Source organism: Oreochromis aureus, linkage group 20 (genome assembly GCF_013358895.1).
Source record: "Oreochromis aureus strain Israel breed Guangdong linkage group 20, ZZ_aureus, whole genome shotgun sequence".
In the NCBI taxonomy this organism is placed as follows: Eukaryota; Metazoa; Chordata; class Actinopteri; order Cichliformes; family Cichlidae; genus Oreochromis; species Oreochromis aureus.
In genome coordinates this window covers 27644330-27666939 of record NC_052961.1, presented here as the reverse complement: position 1 = coordinate 27666939, position 22610 = coordinate 27644330, and the positions used below count along the sequence as shown (strand labels likewise).

General features: G+C 39.6%; 1 protein-coding gene across 1 annotated transcript; it reads left to right on the top strand.

Annotated features, from left to right (window-relative positions):
- Positions 1-3911: 3911 nt before the first annotated feature.
- On the top strand, positions 3912-22373 carry clcnk (chloride channel K). Its single transcript, XM_039605044.1, is given in 20 exon segments — positions 3912-3936; positions 3939-4049; positions 5504-5635; positions 5799-5927; positions 7557-7696; positions 7818-7895; positions 9313-9388; positions 9927-10052; positions 12083-12167; positions 12466-12567; positions 12794-12878; positions 14355-14507; positions 15094-15163; positions 15313-15423; positions 15688-15904; positions 18346-18476; positions 18877-18947; positions 19604-19684; positions 21221-21307; positions 21539-22373. Coding segments are annotated over 20 exon segments (2049 nt in total). The 3' UTR covers positions 21578-22373.
- Positions 22374-22610: the final 237 nt, after the last annotated feature.

Sequence of the window (22610 nt, the reverse complement as noted above, 5' to 3'; positions counted from 1 at the left end):
CATTTATGGGGTTTTAACAAGCAAATAAAAGACAGATCTTAATGTTTGAAAATGTTTTGGAAATATGCTGCAAAGATTAGATGTAAAATACTCAAAGGATAAATTCAATTGGCTTATTATTTTATTACATAAGTTGAAAAAAAAAAGTTAAACAAGTAAATAAAGAAACAACGTAAATGAAAAGTAAAAAAAAAAGAAGAAGAAAGAAAAAAGGAGGAGAAGAGAGAAAACCCCAACAATCCCCTCTAAGCAAGCACTAGGCGACAGTGGGGAAGAAAAACTGCCTTTAAACGGGCAGAAACTTCCGGCAGAACCAGGCTCAGGGGGGGCAGTCAACTGGTTGGGGGGGTTAGGGTGAAAAAAGAAAAAAGATGAAGAAGAGAGGGGAGAGGTTTTAGGCGAGAAAGGGAGAAGGGGGAGAGGAGAGGTGAAAATTAAGATGGAACAGAGGTGGAGGACGACGGGGCTACACTGTGCAGAAGAAGCCTTTTTTCTTCTTTTTCAGGTACTTTTCCATGAGCACTTTCTTCTCCAGGATGATGGTTCTCAACTGATCATTTGTTTCTGCAATTTCCTTCTCAAGTTTCTGGCATCTTTGCTCCATTTCTTGTAATGTTGCTCATTTTTTTATAGGCTTTTCTTTCAGGTCTTTGGATGTTGCCTCCTGCATTAGATTTGCCTTGTGCATGTCTGTATTTCGCTGTTGTTTTTTCTTGTGGATGTCTTGTAACTGCTCATTTCTTCTTGGGATTTCTTGAAGCTTACGCTGCTCTTCATTTATTTTCTCTTGTTGCTGCTTTTGTGCAAGCATTTCAGCGTTTTCGCGCTTCAAGTTGTCGAAGTTCAACCACATTTCATTAATGACCTCTGAGTGTTTTCTTGCCATTTCATTGATCCTACGCTGCATCTTTGAACGTAGTATTTCCAGTATTTCTCCTTCCAGTTCAGGTGTTCTGTCCTTCATTTTATTACAAAATTCATTCAGTTTTAGATTTCTTTCCTGGAGAATGCGTTTTTCTTCTTCCTGTTGCTCTTTCTCTTGAGGAAGCTCTTTATTTTTGCACTCTGTTTCATCCAACCTGACTTTCAGCGCTGTGTATTTTTCCTTTATGGCTTCGAGTTGGTGCTGCATTTGTATGACCTCTTCCTTTTTCTGTCCGAGGATTTCTACGATTTCTTCTATAGCTTCATCGAGTGTTCCTCGGAGCACCTTATTCTTTTGCTCCATGTTTTGGAGATCCCTTTCCATCTCCTCAATAGTAGCGTTCTTGTGTTGAAGCTGGGCAGACGTTTCTTTTAATTCAGCACTTTTTTTCTTGTTTTCCTTCATCAGGAACAAAATCTTCTCTCGTGCTTGACCAAACTTTGCTTCCCAGCCCTCATTAATAATTTTTATGTAAGGCTGGATGTTTTTTTTAAACTGTTTTCAAATTTAACTTGAGTGTTTCTTAGTTTTGGACCAGTTGTTTAGTCTGAGGCTTACAGCTGAATTAACAGCAAATTAGTACAGTCGAGTCATGCAGGATGTTCACCACTTTTATGTATTCAGTATGTGGGTCAGAGGGAGTGTGGACAGACAAAACAAAATGATCAGGCATGACATTCTCACTAACTAGTGACACCATGTCACCTGCGAGACACACACACACACACACACACACACACACACACACACACACACACACACACACACACACACACACACACACACACACACACACACACACACACACAGCACGTATGATTTTGCTGGTTTCAGCCGCTGGTTGTTAATGTTGCAGACAGATCCCACTGTAACAGACTGCGGCTGTTTTTGAAGGTCATCTCAAAGCTGATAACATGTTTTCATTCATTAACCTATCGTATTTCCATGAAAACATAGCTATGTAGGCAGAAGTCCTTTTTGTCAAAGGTGTGGACTGTTCAGGTAGTTAAATAAATTGTTTATATTTAAAACTTGCATGTAAGGGCAGGTTTATTAGCCTTCATTTTGAATTATAAATGTCACTTTCTGATTACTAAACTGTAAAACAAATATTCACTTTCCATTTTTGATCCTCTAACTTTTCTGTTTTATGTGGAGCCTCTATGGAAAGTAATGAAGTTTTAAACTCATAGTTAATAATATCGCAGTTACTCTCGCTACTTGTAATATACACATTAAAACAACAAATATAGCCTGCAATTCAAACATACAGTGGAAAACACAGCAACATATTACATACATCTACATGTTGTTTTACCACCAACTAAACTATGTTGGGTTCTTTTGGTTTATCACTAAGGCTGTTGCAATATCATCATTAATGATCATCAAATATTAAGCATAATGCTGCTTTTAACCTCAGGGAACTTTTAGAGATTGCCGTAAGTAAAACATTTTCAACCTCAGTTTATCACAGATAAGCAGTTCTCCTCAGCCTCACAAAGAAAATAAACTGAGGTCATTTAATTTGTGACTTCACTCTCAAATAAAGCTTTATCTTTATTTGCAAGTGCATGCATTTTCAGCCTCAGGCTTCAGAAACTGTAAGGAATAAATTGATTGGTTTATTTACTTATTTGGGAGAGAGGAAAACTTCTCAATTCAGCAGCAGTCATTGTTGACAAGAGTAAAGTAGCGTAGTCTCTCGGTCTGGCTCTCTAGGAACTTCAGTGTGCTGTTCCCATGGAAACAAGTTTTATACTGAGATATTGTGTGTGTGTGTGTGTGTGTGTGTGTGTGTGTGTGTGTGTGTGTGTGTGTGTGTGTGTGTGTGTGTGTGTGTGTGAGAGAGAGAGAGAGAGAGAGAGAGAGAGAGAGAGAGACACAATGCATACTTAAGTTTTTTAAAATAAATGAGATGAAATAATAAATTCGATGTATAACTGATAGCCATTAACTTATGACTGATTTAAAGTGTATGTATGTGTGTGTGTCTGTGTGTGTGTCTGTGGGTGCGCACACGTGTGTATGTGTATTCCAGGACTGAACAATGATTACCTTGACCTTCATCAACCTGCTGAAGCTAAACCTGCATTTCCTGCAAAGTTTGGGACATTAAGAGAATTCACAATGACCGTTTAGTGCAAAATGTTTTTTTCTGGTTCTCAGGGCCTTTAAAGCCAATCACTCTTCTAAGCAAGGTCATAGTTTTTTTTAATTGCAATTATTGCAGGTGTAAAGTTATTACAGTAACAATAACTCAGATTTAAACTGATTTTCAACTGACCTACCTTCAAGTTTATATTTAAATGAATGCATTTCCATATAATATAATATAATATAATATAATATAATATAATATAATATAATATAATATAATATAATATAATATAATATAATATAATATAATATAATATAATATAATATAAAATTCTTAATTTTGTTCATAAAAGTCAGACCATAATGTCCTTTGAAAAAGAAAAAAAAAGAAAATCATTCATTTTACAATTTTAAGTCCTCTCTGACCTTTGAAAATAGACACTTAATATCTAATATATCTAACAAACGTCAATTTTTAGTTTAACCAGTTGCTAAATTTATCAGATAATGCATAAATTACACAGTGGAACATGTATTTTAAGCATATTTTGTTTTACCTAAAAGCTGAATATCATGCACATCCAGACAAATGAAGGGCACATACCCACGTTCCCCCAAAGAGTTAATATTAGCTACCCTTTCAACCGTGACTGCCCCATCATCTTAATACTAACACATTAACAGAGGTCAGTTGACAACCAGCTACCAGTTTGTATGTACTACACACAGACGTTTGTCTGTAACACATCATATTACTTCAAGTGGGACTTGAAGGTAAGTCTGTTTGTCTTACATGTAAGTATTTTATCTTCATTCAAGCAGCTTATTTGTGACTGCATTAGTCACACTGCAATGCAAACACTTCAAGACAAAATGAAGACCCCGGATGAGTCTCGAAGGAGTGAAGCAGATGGCGAGAACAACAACTGGGAGCAAGAAAATCGATCGGACACATCCCATAATAAGAGCCCGCTCCTTTCGGATCCATGGAAACCATGCAGACGGCACCGTGCTGCTGTCAAAGGTCAGAGTGACATTGGAAAATTGTTATAATCTGATCAATACTGATGCAATCAATCTATCTGAGAGCAGCCATGTGCAATCTTAATGAAGTATGTAGTTTTACGCTAGAGCTCCAGTTTGGTTTGACCTCAATCTGGAAAGTCATACATTGTTACTGAGTTCAAAGGTCTGATCAGTTTATTGATAAGATATTATCACATGTTTTTAAATATGTATTTTCTGCTCTAAGGACAGGGTGCAACACTGAATCCTAATTACTGATTTGATATCTTATTAATATTCGCTTCTCATACTCAATATAATCAGTCGCTGTTATAATTCATACTATACATGTGGTGATTTAACTTTCATATTATGTTATTATACTTCTGTTATTTCAGTTATACTAAACTGTTATTTGATTTCATTGTTACTTGTGTATCCAACCACAGAGCTGTGCACAATCCTTGTTGTCAGGTCACTTAACTTGAAAGTTCAACAACTACAGAACCACTCGTTTTAATACTGAAGTAAGTACAAACATTCTATACTGAAGTAGAAGTACAATCACTAATGCTAAAAATACTCCTGTTACCTTTACACAGAAATATGTGGTCGAAACATCCTCCAAAGAGCTACTTTTTACTTTGCAGTCTTAATCAAATACATTAGAGTACATTTCAGAGCCTGTACTTTTTCACTTTTATTTGAGTAAAGAGTTCGAATCAGTACTTCAACGTTTCCTGGAGTGTTTTTTAGCACTAGTGTCTGTAGTTCTACTTAAGTACAGCATGTTTGAACATGTTAGTGTTTGCTCGGATGGGTGCTTACTTCAGTATTAGCATATGCGGTTCTGTAGTTGTTGTTTCAAGTTAAGTCATTTGACCCAAGCCTTGCACAAATCTAAAAAACAAGGATTGTGCACTGCTCTGTAGTTGAATACACAGGTGTGGGGGAAGAGCGAGACATCTGTCTGTCCCCTTTGCTCTGGAAGAGTCACCCTAGAACACCTCAGCAGCTGCCCGAAGGCCCTGGCCGATGGTCGGTATCGTTGGCGTCCCTGGGATCCAGGGGCTTTGCAGGATCATCACTCTGCAAAGTCCTCAGCTGGCTGGGTGTGGCTGGGGCAGCCAAAAAGAATGCATCCAGGCTGTTTTAATTTTTAATCATTTATGTGCAATATGTTGGGATGCTTATACGACTGTGAGCCAAGTGTTTGTATTTTCACATTGTTTTGTACAATCTGTAATACAAAGGTAAGAACCAGAAGGCTGGAATCAAACAATGCAAACTAACCTAAAAGATTCAAACCTACTCTGGAAACTGCTGAATCGAAACTGAACTGAATCCAATCTGATGAAAAATATAAAACTTTAATGCTCCACAGCTTTCCAAGTAACTGTGAACTTTATCACCTCTGTAACATCTCAGCACAACGCTGTTGCTCTGACATGCTAAACCTAATTGTTTCCTTAGAGCTGCTGTTGAAGCTGAGGTGTTGTCTGGGAACAGTGTGTGGGATTGAATGGTATGGCTATGCTGCTCTGGGTATTTTGACTGCCATCCTCAGTTTCCTCATGGACCTCAGTGTAGCGAAGCTGCTGCGAGGTGGATACACACACACACACACACACACACACACACACACACACACACACACACACACACACACACACACACACACACACACACACACACACACACACACACACAGTTACATGGTACAAGCTAAGTAAAGCAAAGCTTTGCTTCTCTCTCGTGTCTCTTGCAGCTCACCAGTGGCTTTATACGATGCTGGAAGGAAACGTTTTGCTGCAGTTTTTCTGCTGGACTCTTTACCCAGCATGCATTTGTGCCATTGCATCATCATTCTCCCACAACATCTGTCCTTTTTCCACAGGTCTGTTCAGCAACAAGCAGGAAACATGATTAGTTCAGGTGTTATTTATCACAGGCTGTGCTGCTTTTCTCTGTATTCTGAAAGCATGACATTGCAACCATCCAAGTCCACAGGTGAAGAAGGAGGGAATTAGTGTTTATTTTAGGTCTCAAATCTATCTTCATTAGGTTGCGGCTTGGGGGATAATGACCCTTTTCCAAAATTAACCACACACTACAAACAAAGAAGCTCTAGCAGAAAACACTCCTTCCTTGAAACGTTCTTCAGTATGCAATTTAGTTCTGTGAGAACATTTTTAATCAACAAGCTTACCTCAAACAAAGGTGTCCATGTCAAAACTGAAAGAAAAAAGTAAAACTATTTGTGTCCATGATAGAGTGTTTCCACCAGCTCAGCTCAGATTAGAAGGAAATAGCAAAAAGATGATGTTTATATCTAAAAAGACTTGATTTTATTTTACAACTCACATAATCAAAGCCTCATAATACCTCTAGATTCAGACTGGAATGTATTTATATTATTTATACTATTTATTCATACTTTTAATTCAACTTTAACAAAAACATACAAAGCAATAACACTAATGATACAGAGGTCTCAAAAACTTGTTTCAGGGTTAAAAGTCAATAGAAAGACGTGATTATTGTGAACAAGAGGAACTACTACAGCACAAAAAACTCTCCATATATTTACATGCAAACCTGATTATTGTTGTTAGACAGACTTTGAAAAATTGTGAGCCCATGCATTAAAGCACCAGTTTTGTTTAGATGTGACAGCTAAGCAAACACTGAGTTTCTACCAAATGTGGATGTGTGTGAGCTAATGAGTATTGCAGTAACAAGCTTCTGCCATTCATTCACTTACATGTGATCATCACCGTGGAAGTTATGTAGTGTTTGGCTACAATATGGCATAAGATTAGAAAGGCTAATTATCCAAGATGATTTTGTGTGGCCACACTGTGACATGAAAGGACATTAAATCATTTTATCTTCATTATAGTCTTGGAAAAAAGAGAAATGAGCAGAAATGAATGTTCACATTCATTTTTCATCACCCACTTTTTCTCTTTTTAACGTCTTTCTGTCTAAATAAAATAAACGGTATTGAAAAACAGTCAAATGAGATATGAAGAAGTCAACTATGATATTATCAGTCTCAGAAATCTTTTGAAGTATGAAGGATAAAGCATATCTAAGGGACTATATGTCATATCTGTCCCCCGTTCGCAGTGCAGCTCTGTGCTGTAGCCCACTGGCCCCTCTGGTCTCTTACTTACAAACAAAGCAAACAAGAAGACATCTCAGCTGAACCATAAAAAAGGAGAAATTGGTTTGATTTATGCAACCAAAATCCCTCATAAAGTATCCCAGAGCCTGCAGGTCTGGGCAGATATAGCTTTTGCAATCAAATACTGAAACACAGTTCATCTTCAGCTTGCCTGTTTTATGTTCATTGTCTTTTTAAGTCCCAAAGAAATCCTTGCCTTGCCGTTCCCCTCTATTTAATTATTCAAAAATCATTCTTGCGTATTCACCTATAATAGTCTTTTTTGCCTTTGTGATTGCTTTTGTACCTCAAACTCAGTCAAAAGAATCTTGTAATCCCAATTTTTTTTCTTCTCAGGCTCAGGGATACCAGAGGTGAGAACCATGTTGGCGGGATTTGAAATGCCTCATTATTTGTCTCTCACTAATTTGTTTTCCAAGTTCTTGGGCCTTATCTGTACACTGGCTGCTGGCAGCACTGTTTTCCTGGGCAAAGTGGTAAGATGACTCAGCGTGTCATTTTGTTATTCAGATTGCGCAGCAGTAATGTAATCATTTTGCTAATGGTGTGTTTTCTGATTTGTTGTGACGGTTCTGTATATTTACCTCGAAACATCAGGGTCCATTTGTGCATCTTTCCACCATGGTGGGAGGTTACCTGAGCAATCTCTGCACTCTCATACAACGTGATAAGAAGGTAAAGCACAGAGAAAAAGGATGCTGTACATTAAAACAGTCTGGGTATGTTAGAAATAAAGCACATTTTAATTCAACTTTTTTGATATTTAGACCAGAAACCTTTCAGTAAAAAAAAAAAAAGCTTTGATAAACCCCATATATTGCATATCAAGTACCAAACACCAGGCAAACAAAGCCAGAGATGATTTAGTGGCACAGCTGAAGCTCAGGTGTTAGAGCAGGTAATCTACCAATCACAAGGTTAGTGGATTAATCCCTGACCCCCTCCAGTCCACCAATCCAAGTGTCTTTGCACAAAATACTGAACTTTTACTTGTCTCCAAAGCAGTACGTGTGCTTAGGCATAAATAAATGTTTGATCGGGTGAATGAGATCTTTAGTAGAAAGCTGAGTGCTCAGCATGAGTGGAAAGGTGCTATATAAGTCCATTTAGTGGCTAAAATGACAGAGATTTGGAAGGAGTGTGAACACTGGATGTCATCATTTTGCTATAAATAGGACCCCTAATCTCTTTGGACAAATACTTCTGACTCAGAATCTATTTGCTGTCTTCATCTTTGTCTGCTTACCTCATTGCAACACATTTAACCCTTGGGTTAAGATCAAGGCCTAACTGCTGTAACAGATACCTGATAATTTGTGATAAGTAAAATAAGAGTAAGTGATGCATGAATAAAATACTAGAACTTGTCTACAGTCTTCCTGGACAGTCTGCTAGAAATATTTATCGCACAGCAGCCGATTATTTGTCAGATAATTCCATTAAAAATGCTCAAAAGGACACAAACATTTTTAGAGGTCCAGATCAGTGCTGAGGTGAAGCCTTGCCAAAAGGCGCTAGCTGCAGGTGGCCGGTGTCATCTTCCACCTCTCAGCCAAAGCTGCCATAAGCAAATCATGCGAACTTCAACCCTCATGCAGTTGTCCTAAATGAGAAAATTAGCAATAAAAACCAAAATTGCTTCTTGTTTCAGGCTGCAAACATTTTTGTTTATGCTTTAAATTTGGGCGTTTTAACATGATGGTCTATGGAGGACGACTCATTTTTGGAGCCAGCCACGAGTGGCCGTTTGAGGAACTGCAGCTTTTGACACATCAGAAAAAATGAATCACATCGAAGGGCTGACATAAATCCAGTAAAGACGGAGTAATCTTTAAAGGAAACACAATAAAAGAACAAAGGCTCCTTACATGCTTGTTAAGGCCTGAGTGATATCTGAATGTTAAGGGCTTTGCATTTGATTCTTCCACTGTTTGGAGGCCATGTTATTTGAATCATAGCAAGGGACCTCAGATGGGCTCAAACGGGGTGTGAAATGCTTCTCTGGAAAACAGTAAATGAAATCCTGCTACGTTCTTTAGAGCATAAAAGTCTGGAAAAAGAGACAGCACACTACAGCATGTGTTTCTTGTAGGAAAAAGCAGCTGGAGAAATGTTGGTTGTATCTGCCGGGGTCGGGGTAGCCAGCTGCTTCGGAGCTCCCATTGGCGGTGAGAAAGCCAGGCTGAGCTTTACAAATCAATAACTTTTTATGTATCTGCTCACAGCAAATCTGTTTTTCGCACAGTTACTCAGGTAATGCTCTTTTCTACCTTTGATTTCCCTTTTGCAAGCTTCACAAAATTGCTGTTCCCTTTTATCCTCCCTCAGCCCTTTTTGGTCCCCCATCATGTTTGTATATGTTCCTCCCTCACCTCTTCCTCCTTTGATCACCTCTCCGCCTAATATTTTGATCTTCTTACCTCCGTTTATTTCTCTTTTGCATCCTTGCTGGAGGTTCATTGCCAAAGGTTTGTGCTCAAAATGTCACAAGCTCAAAATGTCACAATTTACATGCAACAGCAGGGGGTCTATTAACACCTGAAATATACGCCTATTTCTGTTGGCACAGATGCAGACAACACTATTTATTACAGCCTCCACAAAGATTCTACTGTTTACAGTAGAAAGGGCTACTGCCATCGCATGCAAAATGTCATCTGCACCTTACTCTTATTCCTTTGTCTCTTTGCTCCTCTTCCCCTGCAGGTGTGTTGTTCTCTGTGGAGGTGATGAGCTCTCACTTCGCCCTGAGGCATTACTGCCCATGCTTCTTCTCAGCAGCCTGTGGGGCGTTGACCTTCCGACTTTTAGCAGTGTGGGGTGGAGATGGAGGTGATGGATGCACTAAATACCACTCGCTCCTTTAATAGTCAACAAGTAGAGGGTTTACTTTAGAGTCACAGAAAAAAAAAGCCAAATCAGGCCTAGAAGAAGAAGAAATTCCCCCAAATATGGGAAATTGTTGTGTTACAGTGGCCAAAAAAAGAAAGAAGAACATGGTTCACTCAATCAAAATCTAAATATTCTGAAATGAGGAGCTTAATATGAATGCACGCCTTGTTTTTCTGTATCAGTGCTTGGGGCATTGGAGCTGAAACAGATGTCAGAGAAAAATGTTCAGCAGTACGTCGAGTAAGTGGTGCAGAGGGTCCAGATCTATTAATTATCCACAGCCTTCCACCAGACAGCCAGACAGCGTGTTGATTCAAACTGGATTCAAACACCAAATTCCTGCAGAGAGTAATAAAGTTGCTTTCCAGCAGCTGACAGCTCAATAATCAGGCCACAGTAACAGCTCCTCACAGCAACAGGTCCAAGATAATAGGATGATAATGACTGAAGAGCTGAGATTTTACTGAAGTCAGACTTACAAGGACACTGTGCTATTTCCTTTTTAAAAGCTGGACCACTTAACACCAACAACTGCGTGGGAAAATAATGACATTTTAAACATCAGTGTCCTAGATTATACTGGGCCACCTACACGCTGCACCTACAGGAGCTGCTCAGCTGTAGAAACACAGGCCATGAAGCTCCAACCGCACAGTTTTTATGCTGATGTTAATGTCAGAGAAGGTCTGGAAGTCTGCAGTTACTGAGTCAGCAGAGCGTTGGAGACTTTTCAACTGTGTGTCTTTAGTACTCGGTGACCCTGGTCTCAACTGTACAATAGTACCATTGATCATGTCATGGTCCTGGGTCGCTGTCCCAGTATTTCTAAGTTAAGAACCTCTTAGTTTTGGTTGTTTTAACACTTACTAGTGCTTACAGTTGCTTTATGTTTTCCCTCGGTTTTCCTGGTTCTGTTTATATTTAAGTTATTGTTTCAGTTCATCCTGCCCGTCTCAGTCTCTGTGTTTGGTGTTGCTTGTCTTGCCACTTCCTGTTTTATTTTGGTGGATGTTTTTCCCCTGTGCCTTGCATTAGGTTCTACTTCCCTTGTCATCCCTGATTTGTCCCCAATGCTTTTCCCACCTGTTTCCCTCTAGGCTCATGTCCTTTTATAGTTATTGTCTCAGTCACCCCTTGACCTTTGCCACACAGTCTTTCCACTTCCAGTTTCCTGTATAATCATTCCTAGTGGCTCCTGGTTATTTGCATTCCTTAGCTTTACTTTCTGCTTTTGTAGCGTGTTTTCCTTTTACACTGATCAGTATTAAATGGTCACCTAATGTTTACTTCCATCTCCTGCATTCTTCACTTGGGGCAGCAATAAACTAACCTCATTCCACACAGCAGCTTCTGACCGATCATGGAAGCGTGGAAATTGTAGCTCCACTTAAGAGGAGCATTGGAATTCAGTGAGCTCTTCAGAACGACCTGTTCTCTTACCAGTGTTTGTAAAAGCAGACTGCGTGGATAGGCTGAAAACACCTGAATTCAAAGAAGAGACTGTGTGGCCTGTTGCTTTTGTCTACATGACAGCAGCTCCTTTACTGCCTGCAGTGCACTAATAATCCACCAGTGGGCAGAAGATGTATGTCACTGCAGCTTTTTCAGAGGCCTATTGATCATGTTGATGACATGGATCTCTCAGAAACTCATGCGTCAGACTGTCTGACATAAACAGACTCTCCATCTCTCTCGTGGTGTTTATCATGAAGATGTCTCATGTTGAAGTAAATCCTTAATTAAATGAAATATTTTCTTCTGCTGATGTTATTTCTTCCTGTTGTCAGTAATGTTGACAACTATATAATAACTCGCCATGTCAAACATCAACTTTGGCAAAGTTAGTGGAAGCATTTAAGCTGGCAGACTGTAAAATCCAATAAATTTTCAGTTCAGTAATGTGAGGGAATATTAAATCCTGAAAGGCTGTGGGGGAGATTGAAGTGATGCAATTTGTTTTATGTCCACAGAGACTCTCCAGGCCTTGTTCAGAACCAATTTCCCCGATGCTTTACCTTTCTACCCGCTGGAAATTCTACTGTTTGCTTTCCTGGGGTAGGTTTATTTTGACAGTATCTGCATAATCAAACAGGTCCTCTTTTATTCTCTGTCTGACAGATAATCCCTGACTTCTGGCATTCATATTCATATCAGTCACAATGAAAACCAGCTGTTTTTTCCTGCTGTACCAATTAGCATTCCAATTTTTTTAGTCTCATCTCAACCATTTCCTCCTCCTCCTTCTCCTTCCCATGACTTCTCCAAGTCTAATGACTTCCGATAGTCTGTTGCTGCCTGGATTAAAATTAGCCTCTCGTCTCTCACTGTGGTTTGTGTCACTGTCTGAAAACAGGCTGCTGTGTGGGGCTGTGAGCTGCTGCTACCTCTTCTGCCACCGGTGGATCCTGCGTTTCACTAAAACGAACCCAGTTTTCGCCAAGATGCTGACGACAGAGTGAGAGCTCTTTGCAACCTGGAATTGTGCTGTAAAATCCGGGCAACAACTTATTTGCCTTTTTCTCCAGATAGAAGCAAATATTTGTAGAGTAACACACTTTAAACCACTGAAAGCATGGACTAGAGTAGATAGGAAACGATGTCAGTTTATTTAGAAGTCAGATAATTTTACTGATTAAAACCTAAAAAGCTAATGGAATGAGCCAAATGCCTGTATTTTGCAGGAAGGGTCTGTACTCAGGCATGGTTGTCTTCTTCCTGGCATCACTGACGTTTCCCCATTTTGCTGGTCAATACATGGCTTCTAAGGTGGGCATCAGCAGCATTTAAAGACATAAACACTGCAGTGAGTCACGCTGTTGCTTTGGTCTGAATGTTCCTTCATTATAATGCACTTTATTCTGAGGCACTCCCGTGTATGCTGCCTTGCTCTCATTCTCCTTTAAATTGTAACTATTAATCCACAATTATAGTCAACAATTTCACCGCTCACTCCAACACTTGATCTGAGCCTGATCAGTCACTCTAACATGATTGTTTAACTTCATTACAAGCTCAAACACTTTGTTTGTGTTCGTCATTACTTTGCTCTTCCTTAGACATCATTACACTCATCACAGAGGCTTATTTCACTTTTATTTCTGTCAAGGTGTCAGCTCACAATATCTAATTCTATCTCAGTAACCCATAACCGAGATTTTTGGCACACAGCTTCTTGAATAATTTCCCAGTTCTAACATAAAGAAGAAACTTTTCTTGTTTCCTAATTCCATTTACAAAGCTCTGATTGACTCTGATTGCTGTTTTTTTTTTCAAATCAATAAAATAATAATCATAATAATCCCATTAAGCTAGCAAAGATGCTAATTGATGTCGTTGTTGAATATCACCATCACATCAGAATGAATATCAGCAGAGAAATACTCTTAGCAGAGGTAGTGCACCTGAAAATGACGGTCACGTGCACGTGGGCACTGGCCTGTTTTGAATCAACCAACAGGTTTGTGCAATCTGCATGCCATCAGCTACAACTCATCCATGTCTCTGCAACAGGAAACATGTTTACCTCCACGTGAAGTGCCCAACGGGAAAATGCAGGAAAATCTTTCCAAAGTGTTTCCAATAGAGTAAAAACTAAATTTATAAATTAACAAATACATTTGAAATAAATTTTATAAGAAGGCCTTCATCATATGTTTGTATGCATCTGAAGCAGAAAACATTGATGAACCACTGCTTAATTATTCCATGAAAAACTACCAGTTTAGGCAGCAGCGAGGGTTCAGCTCGAACATGAGGCCCTTTGTTTTTCCGCCCTCTCTGCCACCTTTGCTGCCTGCTCTCCACTGTGCTATCTAATAAAGGCCAAAAAATTAATGTTAAAAAATATTGGTACACACAGTTCACATGCAGATTTGTATAAACTTGTGGTTTGTGATACTGCAAATTTTGGTATCCATCCAATACCAAATACAGGGCCAGTATTGCCGATACCAACACTGATATTGATACTTTTAACTTATAAAGGCAGCTTATGTAGGGAAAAGCAGTGTGTAATGAGTTATGAGATGAATCATCATGAATTTGATAGATGAAAGGAAAGGATAGAAACAAAGTATCAATCTGATACCAACACCGGCTTACTGTTGACATCTGGATGGGTCCGCCCAGCTCTAGTGCAAACACACTCTTTGTAAATGAGGACCAATGTTAGCAAAAGTCTGTTTTTGCTTCATAATGGCGTGTGTGAGGTAGTAATACCAATATCACTAATCTGTTCATCAGTACACCATGAAGGAGCTCCTCACTTCTTTCCTGGATAGCAGGCAGTGGACCTCCCAATCCCACAACACCTCTGAGCAGCTGGAGCCTTTGTTGGAGTGGAGCTCATCAGGGACTTCTGTCTACTTCTCTTTGGTTTTCTTTCTGCTCATGAAGGTACAGCCAATGCAAAGGTCAATGAAATCAGCTTTTTATCTGTCTAGGAATCCTAAGAAGGCACCAAACTCGGCTGCGACTCCTCTTGTTCCTCTGGGCTGGGTCACAGCGACCCATAATTGGAATACAGTAATTGACATTTTCACAATAGAATAGGCAAACTAAAGGCTGTTTAACCTTTGAGGATGAAATGTCTTGTGATGCTTGATGCTCAGTCATAGCAACGCTGCGGGTGGAAAGAATGGGTTTTTGACCTTTAACAGCTATTAAGGTAATAGCCCAGTTACTGGTTTTAATCAGTCCCATTATGTGTCTGCACATCTCTTCTTCTCATTTGTGTTTGAAGCAGACAGAACACCTTGGAAACACACAAAAAAGAAAATGAGTTTAAAAGAAAATTTCTGCACTGAGAACAGTTTCTGATAGTCACTTTAGCAGGAACCAATGAGCAGTTCTCTCATTTCTGCATTTAAATGTGAAACGCAAATGCATATAATGAAATCATTTGTGCATAAATGAGAGCAGTGCAAACACAGCCTGATGTGACTCCTCTGGATGCTCTGTTTCTTTGTTTGTTGTGTCTGAGATGTGGATGTTGGTCCTCGCCTGCACCCTGCCTCTGCCAGCTGGATACTTCATGCCAGTGTTCATCTATGGTCAGTGTTTCAACTTTAAATTTAGATATAACAAGTCCGTCTCACTGCATCCCCCCTCTGCAGGAGTGGAAGCTGTCTTTTTCCTAACATGGCAAAGTTACTAGGTAAGAAAACCTTTCTTATTGGTCGTTTTGGTTTCTCTTTTCCAGGGGCAGCTATTGGCCGTTTGATTGGGGAAGGAGCCGCTTATTTGTCTTCCACTGGAGTGACTCCAGGCCAGCAGTGGGCTTCTGTAAACCCAGGAGGCTACGCACTTGCTGGTAGAAAAACCTGACCAGCTGTACTTTGGTGCTAATATTTTACCACTTTTATTGACTTTTGCCTGAATGTCTGAAAGACAATCTTGCCTGCATTAATTAGTTTACTTCAATTTGAATCCAGTATTAGCTAAGAAGTTCATTTCTATCATCATTATGCTTTTTAACTTCAGGAAATCATGAGTTTTTCAGTAAATTTGCTGAAATGTGGCATTAAATTTAGCAAAGCTACAATTCAAAGTGCATCATATGGTTTATCTACTTTAGGTGCAGCGGCCTTCTCTGGCGCCGTCACACACACTTTGTCCCCAGTTCTCGTGGCTATAGAGTTGACTGGTCAGTTCACCCATGCTGTACCCATCCTCCTGGCGACTCTAATGGCCAATGCCCTGTCACGCTCTGGCCACCGCCCATCTTTCTATGATGCCTTGTCCATCAGCAAGAGGCTCCCACACCTTCCCTCTCTGAAGAAGGCAAGTCCTCAGTAAGTAAACACAAAAGGCCTTCTGACTGAGGATCTGTAGTAAACCTCTGACTTTGGTGCTGATTGTGGGGTTTTTGCATCTAGCTGAGAATTGTGTGTAATAACATTATATTGGTAAGAAAGTCATATCAATGTATAAAGTATGAAAATTTACTCTATTACTGAATTCTAGCCAGAAATGGGGAAATGTGTGAAAATGTGAAAAAAGCTGAATATTAAGTTTATATTTATAAAATATAAAGTTTTTTTTAGTTACTTTTAGGTTTGCTCATTGCTGTTCAAAGCTTGTTTTTCAAACGGTGTTTCACAGTGAAATATTTCATCAGTTGATGTTTGGATCCTCAGACTCTGAAGTTATGCCGAGTATCAAAAGTTTCAACAAAACTTCAGTCCATGCCTGAAACTATAAAACTATAAGGAAGCCAACCAAAGTGTAAATAAACATACAACTAACACTTTTATGTATGGCTGTATATACACTGCTTAAAAAACTTAAAGGAAGACTTTTTAATCAGAGTATAGCATCAAGTTAGTTGAACGTCTGGGATATTGATCGGGTCAGGTTGTTCATCGGTTTCAGCTGCTTTGGTGTTATTGAGTTCCATGAGACAGGCAGTTACTCTAGGAGAGCTGACAGGACCTTAGAAGGCCCTTAAACCATTAGCAGGACTAATGTCTGCTCCTTTGACAGAACAGGATGAGCACTGCCATGCAATACCAGAATTGGCAGGTCCACCACTGGCGTCCTGTGCTTTTCACGGATGACAGCAGGTTCACCCAGAGCACACGTGAAAGGGAAGCCATGGAGAACATTGTGCTGCCATTAACCTCATTCGGCATGACCGGTTTGGTGGTAAATCAGTGATGGTCTGGGGAATCACGTTCATGCAGGGATGCTCAAACCTCTACAGTACAGGCAATCCGTACTAGTACCAGATCTGGGAGAAGATCCCCCACGACACCAGACATTGTCTTATTAGGAGCATACGCCAACATTGTCAGGCTTGCATACAAGCACGTGGGGGTCATATAAACTACTGAGTACCATTTTTAGTTTCTGCAATGAAATTTGTGCAAAATGGGCCAGCCTGCTGCAACATTTTTGCACTTTGATTTTAGGTGTGACTTTGAATTCAGTCCTCTGTATTTGAATTTCCTTACTTTCATTCCAAACACATTACCCAGTCCATATCAGTGTAGCCAGCATGACCTTTTGATGTGTTTTGAAAGTGTTCCTTTAATTTTTCACAGCAGTATACAAACACACATATGCATATATTCACATGCACTCTACTTCCATTGTTGAAAGAATGCCAACTACAGACACCCACTCTCCTGCTTCTCCTGTGCCCCAGTTAATCACCGCTCTGTCTCACCAACCATACAAACCTGTCTCCCCTACAACTGATTACCAGGCGATTCCCAGGAGCACAGGCGACCATCAGAATCAAAACAATCACAACAATGAAGTCAAGCTTTTAACCAAGTCAGCCACAGAAAAACATAACAGAAACTCATCATGACAACCCACACTGACAATATCTGGAAACTGGGCACAGAGGCTATGAATGTCAGTAATCATATATCTGCTAAGAACTCTAATTAGGATGTAAATCCAAATGAACTCAGATTTAACAGAGATTTATGTGTCTATACTTGGATCATCATCCGTTTGCCACCCACACAGGATTTCAGCCCTTAATGCTTTATCATGACAGAAATTAGAGGTGGATCGATCCAAAGATCAACAGTACGGATGCCAATGCTAGTATTGGTATCGGATTTATATTTTGTTTCTATTCCCTCAGTTCATTATATAGCCCACTGAATTGTGTTTAATACATTATTTGTTTTGAAAATGAAAAATATATCCCAAACATGCTGTCACACTTTCAGATGTATTTTATTTATAACCTATAGCACATTTAAACAGCAGAAGTTGACCCAAAGTGCCAGAAACCCAGTTTCAAAATAAATAAAGGCTGAAAAGTGTGTTTCGTCGTGTTAACTAATTATTCGGTAACAGCAATACTGACCCTGTATTTATTTGGTATCAGATCGATACCGAAATCGACAGTATCACACAGGACTAACAGATATCACACATTGTTGACAACACTTTGGTAAGTTCAGACAACGCACGGATCAGCCTATGTCTGCCAGATGAAATGTTGTTGGAATAACAAAAAGTCTTCTACATCACTGCCCTGACAGCAGCAGCTGTACTGTCTGACTTCCAACCAGCTTTTATACAACATGCATCCTGAGTATGAGGGGTGGAAGTGATCCAAATTCATCAGTAAAAACAGAGCACTGCAGTTCTCCTTTATGCGTTCCTGTTTATCACTCAGCAGCCGCTATTATGTAATTTCAGAATTGATCATTTAATTTAAGCACTGCTGCTTTTCCTCCAGGTGTGAGACGATTCATCTCTCTTGCAGGCTTCCATCCACACCAGTCGGACAGGTTGCGGTGAAATCGGTGCTGCTTCAGAAAGCAGCTGGGCCAGTGGAGGCTGAGCAAGCTGTCAGAACCAGCACTGAAATGCAAATCCCTGTGGTAGACTCCTACGGTGAGTGGACAAATGTATTTGATCATAATTCACTCCAATAGTCTGCTTATATTATCTCTACTTCGTTTTATTGCTTTTAAATTTCACGTACATGCTGGTCCGAAGCGCACGCATGGGTATGACATCACAAAGATCCACTGAAAGTAAAATAAAATGATGAAAAATTGTAGCCATCTTAAAGGCTCCAGCAGTTCAGGTTCATAAAAGTGCTTCCCTGAGAAGGTGACAATTATGAGAAAATAGTCAATTGGGCAGCTGAGCCTTTCGGCAGCAGTTGCACGGATGAATTTTTGTGTTTGGAACAGATGACTCAAAGCCACTAGAGAGCTGCACGCACTTTAAACTGAAGCACCGACTGTGGCAAAGAAAATTGATTTTTCTCTCCTCTGTTCTGTTGAAGAGTCGCAGATTTTGCTGGGGTTTGTCCTGCGATCAGAGCTGCTGACGTTCCTGCGTCGCTGGAAGACTGAGGTGAAAAGGCTGAATGGAGACAGAGAGTTCACTGAGAGAGGCAGTTTTAAAAGCAGCCGTTTAAAAAGCAGAGTGTGTCCGTACGATCCATTTGACATTGACTGAATGTGAAACAGCTGGAAAAAAAGATGATTGAAGTAGGATGTGCTGGCAGGACTGCGAACTGATGGAAGAGCTCATTTCATGACAACTCACATCCACTTTAAAGGATTTTCCATTCACAGAAAAACACTTTTTTTTAAAGGACTACGATAAACTGTTAAAAGTAGGAAATCAGTTTTTCAAGAAAATGGAAACTAGTGGTATTATTCCAGGTCAAGCTTAGCTGTGAAACTCCAAAACAATGTCTGCCCAAAATGTTGACTGTATTGTAATTACAAAATTACATTTAAATTTTCAAGTTTCTAGTTTTGTTATGCAAGAACAATATAAAACCAACCAAGGCATTTACTTGACTTACTTGAGTTTATACCATGAATATTTTTCTTAACCAATTATAATTTGAATAAATAAACATTTTATTTTGTATATTTCAGTTGCATTTTACTCCCAATTACTGATTCATGTTTATGAGCCACAGAAAACCGTGTGTGTGTGTGTGTGTGTGTGTGTGTGTGTGTGTGTGTGTGTGTGTGTGTGTGTGTGTGTGTGCGCAGAGTCCGGAGAAACATCTGGATGAAGGATGCTGCATTCACCAAACCTCCATCGTGATATCACCTCACAACACTGTTCAGGAGGTAGGGGCGCTTTGTTAAATGGAACTGGCAGCGTTACCAGTCATTGATTTAAAGCAACAGTATCCCAACAATTGCAAGAAATCCTGTTTATCACTTTCTGAGAACTGGAGGATGATGCACACTTTCCAAAGTACAAACCGAGAGGCAGTTAGCAGACCATAATCAGTCGGAAACAGCTAATAACTAATGAGCTGTTTTATTCACTGTTTAATTCCACTTATGCACAGACTGAAATTGAAAAAAAAAGCAACTGGAGCTAGCTTAGTTTTGAAATCTTTAGATATGAGTAAAACACTGATGATGCAGTCTCTGTCTCTGAAAATGGACCTACCCTGGTCTCACATCTCCTGCTTCTCTTAAGTAATGAGCTAATTTTCTGAATGGATAAACTGAACTGTGTTAACTCTTTATCTGTGTCTATCTGATCCTCTCCACTTGCTCTTAGAGTGCCTCAATCATCTGCCAAACTCTTCATCTCTCTTCGGCTCTCTCCACCTGTTCTCTCTGCTGTTGTTCTCCTAAAAAGAGTGCAGTCAGGATGCCAAGAAAATCTCACTTTTTTTGATGATTAGATCACAAATATAAACCCTTTTTTAATGCACAACACTTTTGATCCTTGCTTGAATAAAACTCATGAGATCATGAATCTCTTTTGTGAGCTCAGGTTTGTCTGTGGCAGGTGAATCTGAAGCTCAGGCAGAGGGTTTATCTTGCTGGGTTGCAAAAGCATCCTCTTCCCTTCCTCACCAAACCTTAAGTTGCAGCAGAAGCTGTGGCACGTGTGCTTCACTGACTCATCAGCTGCTACAGCAACAGGAGACTACACTTCCTCCACCTTCTGGCATTGCCTGCTCCTTGTTGCTGTCACCATCTTTTTTCCTGCAAAATATTTTTATAACCACAGCAAACCAATTAATCAAACAACCAGCAACCAAGTGCCAACAGTTAAAAGCCCTGTTAACTGGTGCTTCCCCCCCCCCCTCACTGCACACTCAAACAAAAAGCTTTGTAGCCAATTAGAGTGAAGTAGATGTTTGAATTGCACACAGCGAACCCAAATCCTTGTGTTTCTCATCAACAATATGCAATTATTTTGGAGGACTTGCTAGACTTTTTTCAAAAAAAAAAATAAGCAGGCAGCTGTTCTCAGAAATAATAACCCCCACTACACTGCTTAACAAATGTCTCTTCCAACTTACGAGAGAAATATCCTGCTCTTTATGTGCTAGGGTAATGTAACCCAACAGAGACAAAAAATGAGACCAAATGAGAACAAATTAAAATTAGATTCAATAGATGGCTGAAAAACACTCTAAACACTCAGTTACTTAAATATGTGAAGATAAAGACAGTCTGATCCACAGGGCATATAATTAAAAAAAAGGCTTATTTGCAACGTATCTGACAAAAAAGGGGAAAAAAACAAAACGGCGACAACAACAAAAACTCTGCAGCTTCCAGGACGTCAGATGAATATTTATCATCTCATCTGAGAAATTGCTTTCATTAACCCTTTTTTTCTCTGTGTGTTCTCAGGCCCACAGTATGCTGAGTTTACTCGGATCCCAAACCTTGTTTGTTGCAGACGAAGGAAAGCTGGTCGGGCTCATCACGTGGCCAGAGGTAGGGAGTGCTTTTGTGTACTTTCACCCATGCACACATGTTACCTTCAGCATGCAGGTTTTTGTCACATTCCCATGTTCCTCAAATGAGCTTTACTTTGTGCAAACAAGACCACGTCCTTGTATGGATTTGTTAAAATTATGCAGGGAGAAAATAGCTACTTATGGATTCAAAGCAGTCTCATTTGTTCCTGACCTCCATCTCTCCCTCCTTCTCCCTTTTCTCCTCCAGATGAAGAGGATATTAGAGGACTTGGCCAAAGAAATCTGAGCGACATCACAGCGACATCATCACGACAGCACATCCTATCAAAATGTATTTTAAATAAACATGTACCTGTCTCTGCCTGATTAGCTCGTAAAGCCCAACGTGTTTAATAATGATATAATTTCTCTAACAATATTTGCACACCAAACTATACTGTTATCAGCTGGAAGCTCCTGTGAAAAACATTTATCAGAGCCTATTATCTTTCATTTTTATTTTTGTAATTAGAAGGATCTCGTCCATTACGCAGATAGCACACAGTCTCATTTACTGCTTTGCACTTTGTCTCACAGCAAAATTGTAAGCACAAAGAATATTAACCAGTGCTAATAATAAGAAAAACAGTTTAAAAATGTATACCAGTAATAACAGTCAGTCCCTGCTGTTTTCTAGCTAAACCTCTCGGCCAGCATCTGTTCAGTATACATTAGGTCCTGTGGGCGCAGCTGAAAGTTATGTGACCATGATGGACTGTTGTCACAGTCTATCTTAAATAGCAACCCAGGGGCAGCCATGTTTTTTGTTTTTTTGCAAGATGAGGCTTCCTTGAAAAGACACCCAAATGTTTTTGCTTTTATTTTTTGCTCATGGCATTTTTTTAAGGGATCAGTGTAGTGTATCTTTGGTAGAGAAGTGGGCGGATCAATCCAAATATCAACAATACCAATACTGCTATTGGTAATAATATCAGGTTGATACCAGCATGATAAGTTACTTTGTTTCTATCCTCCAAGTTCAGTGTGCAGCCCAATGAATTGTGTTAAACAAAACATGCACTATGAAAAATGCCTGAACCTTTGACTGTCACGTCTGTTTTATTTCCAGCCCACAGCACATTTAAACAACAGAAGCTGATCCAAAGTGCTTTCGAGATGGGCACATTTACATTTCAGGTCTCCAAAAAAAGTTTCAGAATACATGAAAAGCTGAAAGCTGTGTTTTATTATGTTAACTTGTTACTTGTTAAAATGTGTTCAGAATTTGCAAATTGATGCTTCAACTCATAAGTCGTGACACGCTGTTCTCTCCGTACATA